Below are 18,954 nucleotides of genomic sequence, written 5' to 3'. Positions count from 1 at the left end.
GGTTGGGATAGATTATCTCTTTATGAACTTAGATCCAGTTGCTAGTCGAGATGTGTGCATATGTAATGATTACGTTTGTTTTGTTGAAATTGATAAAAGTTTGCTTTGATTCGACAAAAGATTCCCTCACTGAAGCCAGGTCTTTTCTTTACTCAGTAATATTTTGTTGGTTAAACAGCACATTTTCTGTGATATAACGCTTCATTGATTAATGTTAAGTACTTATGACAGTTCTCTTATGACAGTACTAAAGAAAATATTTTATGAATGATTTAGCTGCACTCAATAGTTATTTTGTTAAAATTAGCTTACGTGCCATCAGAGTTAAAGTTGAAGACACAGCAATTTGATTACAATAAAGTAAGATGAGGAGGGGACTTCTAAATATAATGAATGGCAACACATGAAAGAGTGAGTTAAGTCAGCCAGATGGATACCAGTATTAAGGTTGCATCATTTGCCACCTCGGGAGGTCATATTTCACCTGCACCAATGTTTTGCACATGTGTACTTATGGTTATGTTTATTCCACTAGTAGTAACTGTTCCCTGATCCCACTCCCCAAACTCCCCTCTAGTTGATTATTAGTAATGTAGCGTACCCATTTGGCATGAATCTTACACATCCACTCCATGAGTCCATCTTTCACACATACACACACACACACACACACACAAACATACACTCACACTTTCCAGCTGAGAGGAAAGAATGGAAGACAAGTTAAGGAATTTGACTGATTTATTTTTTTCCCGGCATTGTTGTTCTTGGCTGTGTTGGAGCTCAGGAGTCGCTGTGGGTAAGGAGAAAAAGAGAAGAGTTAGCGTTTTTTTTGTCATTAACTCCATAGATGGCCCTGATTGGCTTTTATGATGGCTACTCACATCCTTTGAGTAACACGTGCTTCTTAGTGCTGCTGGAGTCCTCAAGTTATGCTGCATTGTCTCACTGGTGAATGGTGACCTCAGACAAGACACCTATTGCTCAGTGGTGCCTTTTGGTCTGTTTTCCAGTCTTTTATTGAATGAAAGGACTGAAAATTATTTAATCTTTCTTCTTTAGCATCAAAATGCAGAAGTAGAGTACCTTTGAGTTATTGTCATGGCATTTCTCAGAGGTAATATGCAGAGAAATGAACATGAATAAACTGCCAGCAGTGTAAATTGAGTGGATCCTACAGCCACCAGGCATGGCATGCAGGCCTCTGTGCCTGTCAGCAATTAATCTGATGCTGCTCTGACTCAGTGCTGTGTACCTGATAGGGTAGTGGAGCCTGTAAACTCAACCAGTGCTGAGGTAGAATTTTTGTGTTTTGCCGAGTTCAGTTATGTGTAGCAAAATGTAACAGTCTTGTAGGGACAAAACCAGTGGTGCTTTATCTTCATAGCAGAGAAGCCCTGAAACAACACAAGTTCATTGGAGAAAAATTAGTGAGTCTGCTCAGTTATACAATTCATGTTGTATCCACATTACACACACACACACACACACACAGTCATAGGTAATGAATAATAAGTAGGTAACTTTTGGACTATGTCACTTCCAGTGTGATTAGTTTTTCTTAACCGTCTTAAATTTATTCCTGGCTTCAAATCGCTATGAAAACTAATTTATTCCTGGCTTCAAATCGCTATGAAAACTATTTCACAGAAGCACAGCTCTTGATTCCTACGGCTCTTGATTCCTGCTCCAAATGTTTGGATGCACATGTTTGCATCTTCCCCGTGACACAGTTTGAGGCTTCAGTGTTCCAAATACTGTTACATGATTTGTCACTATCATGTTTGTGTTTCTTTCATGATCAGACAGTGGACATTTCCTTAATTGTTATAATTTTTGAATGGCACTTATTAAGGATTAATTTTTGAATGGCACTTTGTAACACATTGAATAGTGATTCTTGAAATTGTTTGTCATTCTAGATTTTCTTCTGTTCCTTTTTCTGTGACTTCTTGGTGCCTCTTGGTGTGCCCACCTTCATGACCAAAGAGGGATTGGTGTCCCAGACATCAGTGCAGTTTACAGATTCCTTGTCAGGTCACTTGGTTCTATGCAGTCATTTGAATACTCAAGCCAGTCCAAAGTAAATAGGCATTGTGTTGTTTTAGGGTGGACTTTTAATATATTAATAGTGTTGCTGCAAGATGTATTGCCCTTTGAGGAAAGTGAACTCTTTAACACATTGACAATTTAGATACAAGACTTTGTGAGAAGGAAGTATTAGATGATAACCCTTGCCTGCGTGTGTAGTGTAAGTATGTAGACACACATGCATGTGTGTGCGCAGTGTAGATGTCATGGACCACGGCAGTAGTAAGCAGTGTTGCCTCTAGTAAGTTAACAGATCTGAAATTTGAAATTTAAATAGATGAAATATATTAGAATTACTGACATCAAAATACAAACATTTTGCACAGATTAATAATTCCCTAGAATTTTTTTAAACTAAAGATTTGCTCCTGACACTCACTAGGCAGCTGTTAGCACTGCAACCCCTAACACTTTAAGGCCAGATGTTACTTTGGTGTTTTTTTTGATCCCTCTGCTAATGTGGTGCTTTTGTGTGTGTACGTTTTTTCAGCAACAGAAAGACAGTGACTTTGAAGAGATGGAGGCCTGGCTGAATGAGCAAGTAAGTAGCTTTGTCCTTAGATCATTATAGGCTCCCTTTTTCATTATGTCCTCCCTCCCTCCCTCCCTCATGTCCATTCTCTGGAGAGGCAGAAAGTGCTGGGCAGATCTGCATTGCCCTGCCTTACCCATGCATGGAATTTATTATTGATAGTACATGTGCAGCATGGCATGGCCCTTTAGAAAACCCTTTGTGCATTTGTTGTCTGGCTGATATCCCATTGTTTATTTATTATTTTACACCCAACAAGCTATGTCTTGTGTTCAGACATTTTTTTCTTTTGTCTTTAATGTCTACATTGGCTTGGATCACATTTCACTCCTTGCTTCCTGAAGCTTGACTGTACATGTATTACTGCTATATGTATTACTGTTATTACTGATTGTTGTTGTTCATGTTGTGGCTCCTGATAGTGAGCTAGTGATGGCTGTAGGCTTGTGATGAGCCTGCTGGTATGAAGAGGTTAGTTACTACTAGGATTAAGGGGATCTGCTTGCAATAACACACAACTCATTGTCTTGGGGATGTGGCTGTCATCACAGCTAATGAGGAACTTAGTATGACCTTCAAAACTTGCTAGTATGATCTGTATAACATAGTGCATTCCATAAAGCCTTTCTACAAAATATCTTACAGAATTCTTGCTTTTTGGGGAAGTGGTATCTATATGCACTGTTTGTATGCTTGCTGCCTGGAAGGATGTATTTTTCTTGATTTTTCCCATATAAAGTAGACAAGATAATCAAATAGCATGTATTAATCAATGTTGGTGCAAAAGGCAGAGATGTACAACAACAACAACTAGTCTAAGAAATCTGATGGAGATTGTAACTTTTTTGCCCACTATTTTGACAGTTGACTTGTTACTGTCACCCAATGCTTGCCTTCTTGGTGCTATGACATCAGATCTGTGAGTGGCACCACTGCTGCTCCTTCCTGCTCTACCTTGTATTTGTACCTCACATTTTTTTCCCCTATCAACGTATCAATCACAAGTGGTTTCATTGTTCCTGGCATTTCTCCGTACCATAATTTTTTCCCTTACAACAGTGTTCCCAGAAATTTTCCTCAGTAATGTTTCTGTATCACAAAGGGACTTATCATTTTTGTGTGCTTTTTATTAAGCTAGTACTTGGGTACCACAATCTTTTTATATTAAATTTAATATAAACATGAAAATATTTATATATATATTGTCTGTGGGAACAAATTATAACATACAAATACAAGGCAGAATGGGGAAGGTGCAGCCTTTGCTTCACCCACAGTACAGTGAGCAGCAGGAGTAGCAGGGACAAGTAAACTGTTGGTTTTTTAATCTAAACAAATTGTAATCCTCATCAGATCTCTCTTGGGTTGCTTGTTGCTGGTGTAAGTTTCCCTTCGCACCAATGTAGATTAATAAACACCATGATAATTTTGTTTATCTTATACCAAAGGATGAGAAAAAACTTGCTTCCAGGCAGAGAGCATTGATCACAGGCCATCACCACTACCAGAGAGAGAGAGAGAGAGAGAGAGAGAGAGAGAGAGAGAGAGAGAGAGAGAGAGAGAGAGAGAGAGAGAGAGAGAGAGAGAGAGAGAGAGAGATTGTTATCTTATACCAAAGGAGGAGAAAAAACTTGCTTCCAGGCAGATAGCATTGATCACAGGCTATCACCACTACCAGAGAGAGAGAAATTCTGCTCCATTTCTAGGCTCACTCTTCCTCTCTCCTCACCTGATCTTAATCTTTCCTTTTCATTCCACACAAAGCTGTCTCAAACCTTTCATTCCACACAAAGCTGTCTCAAACCTACTCCCAGTCTGTGTCAGACACTTGAGCTGGTTAGCTCAGCATGAAGTAACTAGCAGGAAGACAACTCTTAGCTGGCTCCCAGCAGAGTATCACTTGAGGAAAAATGGAGCATCCTCACAGAACAAACTTTGAATGGTGCAGGTTGCCCTCAGGGCCCCACAGGTCCTGGCAGCCTGGAAGGAAGGACAATTCAGCATAGTATATAGAGATGAATAGTAGTGTTCTAGAAAGATTAAACAGTAGAAAAGGTATTTCTAGAATTAGAGGATGAAGGCAGCTCACTACTGTACTAACTCCACCTGTTTTGCCACCAGCCCGTGCCAGCACCACGGGAGGAGACCATATCCTCCTCAGAATTCGACAGGTTCTTGGAGGAACGTGCAGCAGCAGCGGACTCCCTGCCCACCATCACTGCTGCCACTGGGTCCTCTGGTCCTCGGCAGCGTACCCTTGCCCGAGACGACAAGGACACCAACCAGATGTTTGCTCTCTGAGACCCTGAACCTCCAGCTGGCCCCACCCTGCCTTTGGGGCTGGGCTCACCCCGGGGCAGGATGCACCACCTCCTTGCTGGAGTCTTGAGGGAATGATGTGTGGTGAGTCCAGCACAGTCATTCCAGGCTGCCAGGACCTGTGGGACCCTGCAGTCACCCTGCACCTTGTATGGTGTGTTCTGTGATGCTGCCTTGTCTGTTCCTTAAGTGCTGCTGTGCCGGCCACCAAGGTGCGTCCTGCTGCTGGGATTTGTCCGGGTAGTGTCGCAGCCACTGATGATGTACCAGACAGGCTCACTGCTGCCCTGCTCTGGGGGTGTATAGCTGGCCACCCCCTGTCCCCTTAACTATTCATCAATAAGTTTATATTATTATAATATATTTGTTATGCTGTTAAATTATTTTCAGTATTTTAACATACTAGAGACAAAGCATTCTTTCCAATGTATAATGGAGGTAGACTTGGGTTACCTAGAATTTTTTGTGCATACATTGTATCTTTTCATGCTTAATTTAAAAATACAATTTTTACAGTATGATTGGAAATATATACCTATACACTCTGTAGATTTATGCACACCTGTCTAGATATGTAGATCTGTATAGATGGCTCCATTGCTATAGAGATTTACATATCGAATATTTGTACCACGAATTTATATACCATAGAGATTTATGGGTATACTACATGTAACTGTAAGTGAAATGTATGCTGTGTTTAAAAATTAATCAAAAATTTTTTAAAGTACTTAGATGAAAGCAAATGAAGTTGTATTAATGCATCTGCTAATCCATGGGCCACCACTGTGTTGTGACGGCTTGCCCCGCTGGCCGTGAGCAAGGCTGCTGCTCTCGTCTCTTGACCTGTGTACTCCCTTGTGCCTTCCTGACGCACCGCTGCCGCTGCCGCCACCTCCCTCTTCCTGTGGGTTTGTTAATACTTTTACGGTAATGAGTGTGTTTCCTGTTTGGCTGTTGGAAGACCTCAAGAATGTATTTTTATCTAGCTTATTGAACTTTCCTTTCCCAACTGACTAGTATATGCAGCAGACAAGAAACTAGCAATTTGACTCCATTTTTATTTATATATGTAAAATATTAAACAAGAACATTTCCTCCTTCCTTAGGCTATCTTGACAACCCAGGGAAGCGAGAGTGCTTGCCTGGGGTCACGTAGTTGATGTAGATCTTTGGCAGCTTGAGGAAAGTCCATTTTAGAAGGCACAGGTGAGACACTGCTCCTGTCACATTAACCTTTCAAGGACTATCACAATGTCACTTAAGGCTACAATGAGCTGACTCAGACAACACCACTTTCACATCTGACTAAGCAGCAGGGATAACAACATGGGAAAGAGCACAGACCAAACAACAGTACACAAACTGTTGCCTCCTGCCAGATCTCTCAACTACAGTCACCAACAATGTACGAGTATTTGGCAGATACTTTAAAAAATAAATGGGAAATCTATATACACATGTTTATATTTACAGCAACACAGTAATTGTTCCTAATGTGAGGTGCTGCCAATGTGAAGGGGTCGGCTTAACAACCACTTGGGCAAATGCTATATACTATATACCTTAAGCCAAGATACATCAATGAGACTTGTCTGTCAATACATGAACAGTGGAATTCAGTGGGGAGAGAAACATGGGATGAAGCAGAAGTCTTACCATAACACTTCATCTCTTGCTTTCCTTAGACAGCAGCAGCTTGTGAAGCCCCTCTATGTGACCCTCTCACACAATGTGCTGCTCATCCTGTTGACTGGCTGTTGTCTCTCCTGGTAATTAAATCATGGCCACAGGTAGAGGAACAACAGCCAATCAGCAGGATAAGCTATTCAGATGACCTGAGACTTCAAGTCTTACAGTGGGATATATAAGTGGCTACATTCCCAAGTCCCACAGTGAGGAAAGCAACAGCTGAAACAAGAGTAAATGAAGTGCTACTGCTTCACCACTTTCCCTCACCACCACTCTCCACGTGCTTGTCATACATACACAAAATATACAATGTGTAGAAGAAAAACTTGTGAAAGCTTCATTAACACTCCTACAGATTTGCAACACCATTTCTTCAAAGCTACATGTACTATGTATACTGATTTCATCACAACTTCTCAGCCATCAAGCAGTATATAATGTGTTCACACTGGCTGCAGTTTCTCAAAAACATTAACATTAACACCTAAGCAGGGCAAGCATCCCTTCATTATATGTGCAAACACAGCTTCACCCCAAGCCTTGGAAATATCAATTTATCTTAACACTTAGATTGTCACCTCCAGCACACTGGTTAATTTCTGATAAATTGTGCCCAAAATCTCTTTGAATGTATGATGAATACCAGCAACATTTTAAAGTAACTTATTAAATTGTCAATAAATTAAGTATCCTTAGAACAATGTCTTTGGCACACAATCATTCTTAAATTGTATTTGTGACTCAGGATCCACGGTGATAATCTGACCATGTTGTGCTTTCCTCTGAAGAAGAGCAGCTACTCATTATGGTAGTGTCTTTAAGCAACAAGGAGATGTAAATGGTATTTACCACAGCCAATGACAAACTAACATTAATAAAACTGGCACTCGGCCCATCTTGTATCAGGTTCCCAGCAGTCAAGAAATTTAACAAACCTTTGTGCTACTCTATATCTCATTTAAAGTTGTGGAAATATGATTCCTTATCAATGAATGCAGAAAATGTCATGATGTGTCCAGTGATAATTACCGTCAATGACCACCCAAACACTAGAGCAGGGCACCACCTGGCCCTGGAGGCACGAGGGGTAGGTGTCTGCAGCTGTCATTACCACAGTGAAGGAGTCAGAGCACAGGCCACACTGATTCCCCTTGAGAGAATAAGAAGGCACTGGGTGGCTAACATACATATGTATATACATTCACACATACATGGTTTATAATGCAATGAGCTCATTTGTCAATTAATAATACTATGCACCTAGCAGTGGTAAGAAGTGAAGGACATGTGTGTGTATCAGGAATGCAATTCAGGCTAAGAAGATGCATAGATATTTAAGTATCAAAACTGAAACTGGTGGCTCTCACTTAGTGACCAATAAACAGTTTGATGAAAAGCTACTGGAAATGCAAATGTTTAGAATCACTTGTCTCAGGTGAACTACGTGGATCTTCTCAGTCTGATGCAGCTGAACTCTTTCATGTATGAATGATTCATCTGAACTCTTTCATGCATAAATGATTCATGTATAAATGATATGTTGGTGACAGTCACAGGCACAACCACAAAGCTGGTAACTGTTTGAAGGTATTACAGTATTTCGCAATGGGTGGTGGTAAGTATGTAGTTTTAAATTTTAAAGTTTAAGTAAAAGATGCCTACTTTATACTGCACCAGCCTGGCTTGGGCTCTGACACAAGTGTTTTCTTTTAAGATAGACATGAAACATTGCTTTCCTCTCGGACAGTGTGACTTCCCAACTCGAAACAGCTAAAAATACCTTGAGTGTGTTCCTTATCTAAAAACTCTAGTGCTGTAGAATACCTAATAGCTTCAGAAATATACAGTGAAATAATCAAGCAAGAGGCTTAGGCACAGGACCTGATAAGTGAGGCAGGTGCATGGGCCTGAAGGAAGCACGGGCTGGGCTGGAAGAAGCAAGCAGCAAGGCAGGATGCACCGAACACTGACTCGGCCCCATGGGTGTTGGCACCACTCCCCTCCAGCATCTGGGACTAATGCATGGTGTGAATAGCAGCCATACATCAAGCCATACAACATACAAAGAGAGTTAACCCTTGATTCAATGGATTAATAAGGGGAGCGAGTCTGATATCAGTGAGTGTCTGGTTACTCTAACAGTTGTAGGATCATGTTAACAAATATTCCAAGTGTCAAGTATTGAAAAAGGATCAATGAGAAGTCTAACCTAATCCAACATGTTCTACCTCACCATGCCCCATCTGGAGCATCACAACCAAATTGATCTGAAGGACAAATTCTGGTTATGAGATCACGCAAGACTAGGAGACTGTAGCTTATTTTACAAAGATACGTTAAATTACCATCTATGAATCAAAGGTTAACTGTCACACACACAAAAAAAAAAGGAAGATGAGAGTAATGAAGCAAAAAAGTGCATGGGAGAAAGACAAAAGTTGCCATGAAGATATATAGAACAAAAGACAATCTTGCAGACTTTGAATGCAACAGTAGTACAAGAGGAGAAACCAAGCTGTTACAAGGACTGAGTGTGAGAAATGGTATTTAGAAGAGGCAGACAATCTTGCAGACCTTGAAAGCAACAGTAGTGCAAGAGGAGGTACCAAGCTGTTACAAGGGCAATAAGGAATAGATGAAAATCAGATCTCAAATATGAAAGGCAATATTGAGGTGCTGGAGGAATGAAGTATTGAAAAGAATCATATAAAAGCTGAAATAAGATAGAAGCTGATACTATAAGGTTTTGTGCAGAAAAATCAATAATCTAAGAAGCTACTGATGACTAATACAACGAAATGAATGACTTTAAATTATCATAAAAGGACAGCATGCATACTTAAAGCATATCAATTAAGAAAGATGAAACGCTGCACACGACTCATTGGGTCATGAATTTGTCAGGCAGATGAATGAAAACGATGAGACATATACCAGGAGCATGCAAAATATAAGCTCTGGGACACAAGACAATGCTGATGAGTGAAAAAAATGCTGATAACCTAAACACCTAATGTCTGTATCTATCAAAGAGGGACACAGGCACAGTGGTAGTGAGGACGGAGCTCCGAACACTACAGCTCCTCGAAGAACGCGACCCGAGTCTTAGTGGTGCCGGAGCGAGTGCGGCGCAGGGTGGAGTACTTGGTCTCCCCAGAACGCAGCTGCTCGTGGTAGACGGCATCAAGGACTGTCTGGTTTTCTTCCACTTTGAGCACCTGTGTGGAGGTGAGGTGAGGTGAGGTGAGGTGAGAGAGAGAGAGAGAGAGAGAGAGAGAGAGAGAGAGAGAGAGAGAGAGAGAGAGAGAGAGAGAGAGAGAGAGAGAGAGAGAGAGAGAGAGAGAGAGAGAGAGAGAGAGAGAGAGAGAGAGAGACACAGACAGACAGACAGACAGACAGACAGAGAGAGAGAGAGAAAATCCAAATACAAGCATAAAGTCAAGCTGATACACAAACACCAAATTTCAGAAAACAGTGACTGAAAGAAACAAACTTGAAAACAAAGGAACTCTGAGTGAATAGATAGACAGTTGAACTGACAGTCTGACAAACAGATAAGACATATAAAAAGAGAGTGAGAGAAAAATAAAATATCCAAAATGAGTAATGGCAACAATAAGAATTACAAGAGCACAATTTCTCCTTTGCAAACACTCCATGAACCAAGACGAAACTCACAACTTTCAGACCACAACTGACAGAAGACAAACCAGCAGTGACAGCACCCCCACATTACCTCTATCTCCGACTTGAGGTGCTGTAGCTGCTGCTGGAGGTGGCGGGAGCGTTCCAGGTACTCTCCCCGCTCCTTCTCAATCTCTAGGCTGAGCTGATCGACGTCTGTGTCATTGAGGAGGTCCAGGGACATGAGATCAGGAGGCCGAGCATACGAGGACTCCAGGGCGTCTGTACTTCCTCCAAGGGTGAGATCAGGAAGGTCCCCTGTTGATCCGATGGCCATGTGGTGGTGACTGGTGCTCCCTGATAGACTGAAAGACAATGTGGATAGAGTAATGGGAGGGAAAGTAAAGTTCAAGGGACAGTTTGTCAGATACTGAAGAAGGTGGAGTAATGGAAAGGAAAGATTAGGTTCAAGGGGACAGTTTACAAGATATCAAAGAGGAGACAAGGGTAAAAGGATGGGAAAGGATTTATTGAAGTGACAGTTTACAAGGTTGAAGTGAAGGAGGGTGGAGTAAAGCAAGGGAAAGGTTATATTGCATGGGCAGTTCACCAGAGATACTGAAGTGGAGGAAGCTGGGAGGTATGGCATGGGTAAGGGGTTAAGGTGTGGATGGAAGGCACTAAGGGGAGAGACACCAACTGCAAAGTTGGCAATAATGTAATATTTTCACTCACCCATGAGAGATTGAGGTGGAGGCAGGGAGATGCGGCGTGGAGGAGTTGAGAAGGGAGTGCGAGGCATTGAGGAGAGAGGCATTGAGTGCGGTGGAGTTGGCGACAGAGTGACTGATGGAACCATTGATGCTTTGGATGAAGCTGCCCAGTTTCTCCTTTGCTTGCTTCTCAGCAATGCGTGCGCGGATCAGTTCCTGCTGCAGCCTCTCCGCCTCGGTGGCCCGGCGCTCCCCTTCCTCCACCAGTGTCGAGACTAGCAATTCTGCCTCCCTCACCTGCCATGGAGTTGGAAAATTCATGAAATCAGCTCATGGTTTGGGTTTAAACTGACAGGTAAATAAGAACTATAAGTGTGGATGTCCAAGTTTTCCTTCTATTACTGCTTATTAAATTTAACACTTTTTTGAGAGGAGTGATCTGATGTGGCAACCTCCAGCAGAAGCTAAAAGAACCAAGATTAGGATTCACAGATGCCATTTCCAAAGACCCAATCAAAAACAACATTTTAGGAACAAGCACACATCCCAAGACACAAACACACTAACTGTATTTCTTCACTTTGCACCAGCCATCCTCTACCAACCTTGTGCTCCATTGCTATCTTCTCCTCCTGCGTCTTGGCGGAAATGATATGAGCACGCTGACACTCCTGCTCTGCCTCAGTGGCCTTCTGGGTCAGCAGCATGCTCTCCTCCTCAGCAATGCGAGACTTTTCCACCAAGAGCTCGGCAGTTTCTTCTGACCTGCAAGTGGAGGAGATTTATGAAATACTAGTCATCACAGTTTGTTTCCATGGTTTCACTCTTATGCAGACTAATTTTCCAGTTTTCCTTATCCATGGGTGTGTCCATTACCTGACCCTCCTTGGATAATGAGGGATGACTGTAATATACACATCAGGCTGGAGAGAGGATGAATGTTATGGTGATGGTTATAAATGCAATGTTTGTTATTCTGATTATCTTGCTTCTGATCTGCAAGTGGGGAATAAAGGGAGTCTTGTGAAGTGGTATGAACACTAGGCTGGAGAGATGAGTGTAATGATGATGGTTACAAATGCAATACATGTTTACTATCATTTTGCTAACTTCACCTTCTGAGTGCATCGTTGGCAGCCCGCATCTCATCCTGGTACTGATACAGACGTTGCTCCAGCTCTGCCTTCTGACGCTCAACCTCCTCCCGCAAGTGTTTCTCTCGTGCCAGCTTGTCCTTCTCAATCTGTCAGAAGGGATGGAGAAGGATGCAAGGGTCTACCTATCTATACACCAGCAATTACATGTGGGGTGGCCCAGCAAAAGCACCACACACTCTAGACATTCACACACTTATCCCTGTCAGCTCTTGGTGAAAGGGGGCAGGCTTGTGCACTCCATGGCAGGTGTTAAGATTACTGCCACTGTAATCCCTAAATAAGAGGCAACTACAAGGAATGAAGCAAAGGGACTAGGAAACTACGACTCTATAGGATGTCTTGTGAAAAGATACGACACAAAGGGCACAGGTGTAAATTCCTATCTCATTTCCTTTATTCACCACACACATGCTTCCAGTATCACATCTCAGCAGCATCACAGCACCAAACCTCAACTCCCATCACCCAAAACACACCTGCCACAATCTTCCACATCACACAAAACACACCTGCCAATCTTCCATCACTCAAAATGCACCTGACAACCCGCTCCATCACCCAAAACACACCTGCCACAATCTTCCCCATCGCCCAAAACACACCTGCCACAACCTCCCAACACCCAAGGCACCTCTCACTCAATGCACACCTGTCTCCGCCTCTTCTCCTCCCTTGCCGCTGCCTTCATCTGCTGCACTTCTATCGTGTCAGGCTTCCGTCTCCTCTTGAACAAGTCGTGGTTGCCAATACTCAAGTCCAGGATGAGTTTGTTCATACGCGAGTTCTTGGAAAAGAAGACAAAGTTGGGAGCTGTCTTGTCTGTCGGCCGAATGGTAAACTTACGATCGTCTACGCTTATGTTGCGAATTTCTGACCACGGGAAGCTGATCTTTGGCTCCAGTTTGTTCTCACTCTCATACACATTGAGGCCCAAAGCAGTGACTCCTGTGGGTGGAGGGCAGTTGTGTTAAGGGGGAATAATTAAGGTTGAAAATGTATTTAGAGAAGTAGCTACTGAAGGAGAGGTTTTATAGGAGTGACAGGAGGCAGTCTTAAAAATGAATTGTGGAGATGAGGATTTATATCAATACTGGCAAAAGGTCTTAAAAATCACTGTTAGAGAATTAAAGATTTATAAGAATACTGACAGCAGGAATCTTAAAAATGAGTGTTGTGAAGCTAAGGATTAATAGAAAAAATGAGTGCTGCAGTGCTAAAGTTAGAAGTAAGGCTGTGAAAGAAGGAAAGAAGGAAAACAGGATAAAGCAAAGGAAGGAAAACAAATAACCTATAACTTTAATCCCCAAGAAATGGAAAGGGGAAAAAATCTGATCCTGCAGCATTCCAATTCTCCTTCACTACCAGAACAACTATCCCTGGTAATTCCGTTTCTGTAGCATCTTTTGTTTCCTCTTCCCTCACCACCATGGAAATAAAAAAAGTATAAATCTTGTCACTTCCCTGCAGCATCCCAGTTCCCTCTCACCATCACAATGTCAAAAGAAATGTCACCAATAACCATTCCTGCATCACCTCCGTTTCCTTGCCCATTACCACCACAGCACTCTCCTTCACTACTACAGGATATTTCCCTCTCCTAACCACAGCTTATTTCTCTTTTCCAGCCACAGCATTCTCTCTTTCCCAACCACAGCATTCTTCCTCTTCGCCACAGCACTCTCCCTCACCCAGCCACAGTTCCGTCTGCTTCTTGTTGGTAATGTTGAAGTAGTTGACACCATACATGCCAAGGTCCTGTGCTATCTTAAGATACTCCATCTCCGCCTCATCCCGTGTCATCCCTTGGTGGTCGGCGTACCAAATCCGGATGCGCTCCTCCCACATCTCTGGCGTCATCTGGTACTGGCTGGGAGGAGCAGGAAGAGGAGGGGCAGGATTGGCATTTTTATTTTTATTCATGTAAGTGGGGTACTGGTGTAGGGCAACAAATAGGGGGAAAAAGAATAAATGTGTAAATCAAACAAAAATAGTAAGATCCAATGAGATGCCAGTCTGTAAAGGGAAAGTCAAATGGATTATGCAAAATGGGAGATAAATACATGATACTTGAAATATATAACCTAACCTTGTACAGTACACTCAATAGGGCTATTTAAGGGAAGGCCGGTTTGTATAAAATATTCATTCATTATAGTGCCATTTTTTTGGGAGATCATTTGGTGATGCATATTGAAGCAGTGGTCTCTTTAATCTCAGTAATGAGATAAGGAGATACAAGGATGTATGTGATCTCAATTCCTGTGAACCATAATGAGGTAAAATAACTCAATACAGTATCCATAATTCATACAAAATAATACTCACAGTTCACATTCCAAAACAGCATCCACACCTCATAAACCAAAATAACATCCTTAGTTCAAACTGCCAAACAATATTCACAACTCAAACCAAAACAATACCCTTAGTTCACATTCCAAAACATCCACAACTCATAAACCAAAACAATACCTTTGGTTCACATTCCAAAACATCCACAGCTCATAAACCAAAACAATACCCTTAGTTCACATTCCAAAATGACATCCACAGCTCAAACCAAAACAATACCCTTAGTTCACATTCCAAAATGACATCCACAGCTCATAAACCAAAACAATACCCTTAGTTCACATTCCAAAACAACATCCACAGTTCCCACACCACAGCCTCCCTCCACCACTCACTTGATGACCCGCTGGGGCAGCAACTCCTCCATGGCCAGCGCCCCGCTCTGGTAGGTGGCTGGGTCATAGTCACCAAACTTGGCCTGTACAGCGTACGAGGCGAGGAGGACGGACATCTCGGGTGGGCAGTAGATGTCCATGCTGAGGATGGACTGTTTAACCTGTGGGGAGGTGGGCGAGGCTGAGCAAGGCAGAGGGACTGACAGACATGAGTGTGTGGACAGCAACACAGGGAAACTTCTCTGCTAGTCACTGTGATACAAAATTTTTAACTTTTGTATTAGTGTAATTTTCTCATTAACACCAACATAGAAAATTATTGCAAATCTGAAATATTTCCTGATGGGAAAAAACAAAGCTGTTTTTCAAAGATTGTTCAAATAATACTTCTTATTTTATGAAGCAAAGATTTCTTGGATCTGTAAACAAATGCAAGGTTTTAAGTTATCAAGCATAATTTTACAAGTGGAAAAATCATGCATGAAAGCATGAAAAAATTTCATTCATTACTTGCTCCCACGAATACCTACTCCCTGGAATCGGTCCTTCACCACCTTCACCACCACCACCACCACCACCACCACCAATACACACCTGCAGGAAGAAGAGGTGCTGGGTCACCTCCTGCACCAGCTCCTCACTCACATCCTCGGGATAAAACTTTGCCAGGAAGACAAACGGCACTGGGGAGCGCCTAGGGATGTCCTGGTCCTGCACCTTCTTCTCCATCTTGAGCCAGGCAAAGTTGTTCTTGGAGTCCTCATACTGCAAGCCAAAGTACCAGGTCTCCCGCAGGCCAATGGTGCGGCTCACCAGCTCAAACAGCTCTCGGCCTGTGGCTCGCCAGGGCAGGCTGAACTCCAGTTCAGCATCAAGAGTCACAATCTTCACCGGAAACGACTTGGAGCTGCGGCCCCAGAACAGCTTCCGCAGCGGCATGGTGACTGTGAGGGAGGGACGGATGAGGCAAGGCTGACACTGAAGCAGTTCTTTGCTTGCATACAGAACACTTTTTAATTTTATATTTATTATTTCCTATTTCATTTTATTAGTTCTGGCTACACTCCACCAATACATGACACTACAGAGCATGCTTGAAGTTTTTTTTTTTTAAAGGCTCACAATATTTTACACATAGAACATATGTGATACTATATTCAAAAAGCTCTGAATGGGCTCCATTGACGAGAAGAAAGTACTGTCTCACTGGGGACACAAAAATGCTGTAGGGAAGCTAACTTGTGCTTGAGTTGATTTAAGTGACTTAACCATGTTGCTAAATAAAATGCCAGCATTGACAGACTTAGGCTGAGTATTCCTTAACTTTGTTTGTGAAGGAGTGAATGATCTCAAACTGGTCTATACTGCAGTAAATAACTGCAAATGCACAATCATTCTGACTCAAAGCACACCTCATGAGATGAGCTGGATAAGGTGGTGGATGCTTATGATACAAAGGCTGAGCTAACTTATGTAAAACTTTAAAAAACAGGGGAGAGAGAGAGAGAGTTTCATTTTAATGTTACTAGTATTTTTGGGTAGTTCTATAATCCGGCACCATGTGACCCTAGTTGTTGCTGCACCACAAAAGAAATTTCTATATCCCCTCACCTTATCACTGCTCCATGAACAAACGGTTGCCCTGACAATTACAAAACAACATTACAAGTATGGATTAAATGGCCATGAAAGACTGTCCCCCTCACCCCCCAAAGAAACTGAACCACTGGCAAGGCACTCAAGATTAGGAGCCTGAAACACTACCATAAGGCCATAAGTAATTGCCGAGACCCCGGTGGATCTTGGTCGGCCTTGACTGTCCTGCCACTAGAGAAGGAAGGCATAAATTACAAATGAGAGACTTGTATTAAATACATGAATCTCACTTACACTCTTAAAATTTTGAAGATGTAGACCTAAGTGTAATATAAATACATGCAGAATTATACTAGTGAAAGCATACATGTGTAACAAATGTATTACAAGGGTGAGGTAAATAAACAACCCAAACTATCGTGAATTAGGAACTGCCATGAATAATAAATCCAAGAATAGACTTTTTAGTTCAACAATTAAGTTAATGCGTTTCTTATTCCGTCACTTTTTCTTTTTAATGTCCCTGACCAGTGTCCGTCATGAAAAAAAAAAAAGAAAAAAAAATAAATAAATAAAATAAAAAATAAAAAAATAAATAAAAGGGGAACATGAATCAGAACAGGGAAGAACAAGAATGTGTTTCTTATTTGGTCATTTTTTTTTTTTAGTGCCCCTGACCAGTGCCCCTCATGAAAAAAAATAAATAAAAGAAAATAAAAAAAATAAATAATAAATAAATAAAAGGGGAACACGAATCAGAACAGGAAAGAATAAGAAATCAAAGGGTAATCTGTTTAATTCAACGAGGTAAACATAACTATAAACATCCTTCCCGTGCCTCAGTGAAGTAATATATATATCCACAAATCAGGAACAGGGAAGGATAAGAAATCCAAGGGTGACCTGTTGCTTCTAGGTCAGTGAGGTGAATGACTGGGACACCTTGACAAACCTTAGAGAAATACAGGAGGGGAGCGTGGGGGAGCATGAGTGAAGGGCAGGAGAGACTTACAGAACAAAGGTGACCTGTTGCTTCTAGTTCAAGGATATGGTAATTAATGGCACTCTCCTTTATACCGCAACAGGATTTCTAAAAACGAAGAGTAACAAGCAAATGGCCACGAAAAACTACTCTTACAAGCAATAAAACAACGAAAAAAAACATCTTAACAAAATAAGGACTAAAAATCGCAACTCCCTGGATACGTGAATGAAGTCACTCCTACCTTCAGCTCATTAGTCGATTCTTCATTATTTTCCGCCACTTTTTAGTTGGTTACAACCACACAGCCCAGCACACAGCAGCCCTCACCTGTGTCCTTAGCTCATCTGGCCAGGCGGGGACAGGAGGGCTGGTTCGGTTGAAGTAATGAACCACACACACCTTCCCTCCCTCCCTCTGTCCTCCTCTGGTTTGTTTATTACAGGGACCATACGGATAATACTCCTGTAAACAACTTCCTTCCATTTTCTTAACTAGATAATTGGTACCAGATGGTTTATTCATGAGGGAATGGCAAGTTTGGTTTCTGGCTCTACTTGTTTCTTTTAGGCCCCTGTTCAAACTATTATAGGCGGTTTCACCCGCGCAGTTCAAACCGCGGCGGTACAAGTCAATGGCGGCATTCACACGACCGCGGAGCTTTTCTTCCGGCCGCGTTCCCCGAGCGGTCGAGATCAACCTTCTAACCGCGCGGAAATTGCGCGGATCGATTTACATGCTTTTTGAAAAGAAGTGTACATACAGTACTTGGCGGTTTGAAGGCCATAGCTTGACTCGTGATCCCTATAAATCGAATTTGTTCCAGAGGATCGCCGAACGATTTCATCGACATCCTGAATTAACTGAATAATTTGTTATAGTTTCTCTACTTGAGATACAACGTTAAGAACATTCCATGTAGAAAAAGACGAATCCAGTGTTGTCTATCTTCCTGCTCCGTGCCCGTCGCGATGCAGGAAACAAGACACGCTGCCTCTTCCTCGTACATGCTGGTACTACAGTGGCATGACATGATCCCAACCAGGCTCAGTAGCACAGCTCCTGCCTGGTGCAACTGCCTCTTGTGGAAAGCTGCTGCGGTTTGGACTGCGCGGTTCAGACCGCTAGTGTGAACAGGGCCTTGTGAAGGGTGTATGTCATAACTGAAGAGGCAAAGCTTCTGCGGTTTGGACTGTGCGGTTCAGACCGCTAGTGTGAGTAGAGCCTTGTGAAGGGTGTATGTGATAACTGCTTCGAATGTAATAAGTAATTTTAGAACTGTTCGCTTTTCTTTTTCTTTAGGACTCTTTAGTTGATTCTTTTGTTAATGTGATTTGTTGTTGTTGTGGCTGCAGGCTAAGGCCAGGTTATAGTGTAGAATTTGCCTTATAGAGAGGAAGACCTACAACTTAGCTAAGCACCTCTCAGTACAGAGACTCGTCTGGGTACTTAGCTGGAACCTTGGGTGGGACGTCCGCCTGGAGAGCAGCAAGGCTGAGTGGGAACGGAATGACCACCTTGTCTGAGATGGGACGGAACTGCCACTGACCCTTGAGCCGCA

At 42.3% G+C, this 18,954-nt stretch overlaps 2 protein-coding genes across 19 annotated transcripts in view; one reads left to right on the top strand and one right to left on the bottom strand.

Moving 5' to 3' along the window:
- LOC135113689 (TOM1-like protein 2) overlaps positions 1-6,397 on the top strand; it is a 25,485-nt gene extending 19,088 nt beyond the window's left edge. For 8 of the 13 annotated variants that reach the window (XM_064029180.1, XM_064029179.1, XM_064029184.1 and 5 more), the window contains 2 exons: positions 2,582-2,632; positions 4,745-6,397. In XM_064029180.1, coding sequence (XP_063885250.1) covers positions 2,582-2,632; positions 4,745-4,924 — 231 coding nt within the window. In that variant the 3' untranslated portion in view covers positions 4,925-6,397. The remainder of the gene's footprint in view (positions 1-2,581; positions 2,633-4,744) is intronic. The other 5 variants (XM_064029186.1, XM_064029182.1, XM_064029187.1 and 2 more) reach the window with 1 other exon arrangement.
- On the bottom strand, positions 5,990-18,954 carry LOC135113687 (merlin-like). Of its 6 annotated transcripts, none has more exons than XM_064029171.1 (10): positions 18,843-18,954; positions 15,410-15,759; positions 14,816-14,976; positions 13,817-13,995; positions 12,778-13,073; positions 12,087-12,214; positions 11,577-11,736; positions 10,994-11,268; positions 10,371-10,623; positions 5,990-9,852 (listed from the first exon to the last, which is right to left on the bottom strand). In XM_064029171.1, the coding sequence occupies exons 2-10, from the start codon at positions 15,752-15,754 to the stop codon at positions 9,709-9,711; spliced, it is 1,941 nt and encodes a 646-aa protein (XP_063885241.1). In that variant the 5' UTR covers positions 15,755-15,759; positions 18,843-18,954; the 3' UTR covers positions 5,990-9,708. The 6 variants fall into 6 exon arrangements, with proteins under 6 accessions (XP_063885241.1, XP_063885239.1, XP_063885238.1 ...); XM_064029169.1 differs by having other exon boundaries at positions 18,854-18,952; XM_064029168.1 differs by having other exon boundaries at positions 18,796-18,950.

The sequence above is a fragment of the Scylla paramamosain genome, chromosome 26 (assembly GCF_035594125.1).
Source record: "Scylla paramamosain isolate STU-SP2022 chromosome 26, ASM3559412v1, whole genome shotgun sequence".
Classification (NCBI taxonomy): domain Eukaryota; kingdom Metazoa; phylum Arthropoda; class Malacostraca; order Decapoda; family Portunidae; genus Scylla; species Scylla paramamosain.
The sequence above is the reverse complement of the archived record's forward strand: the minus strand, read 5'-3'. Positions and strand labels throughout refer to the sequence as shown.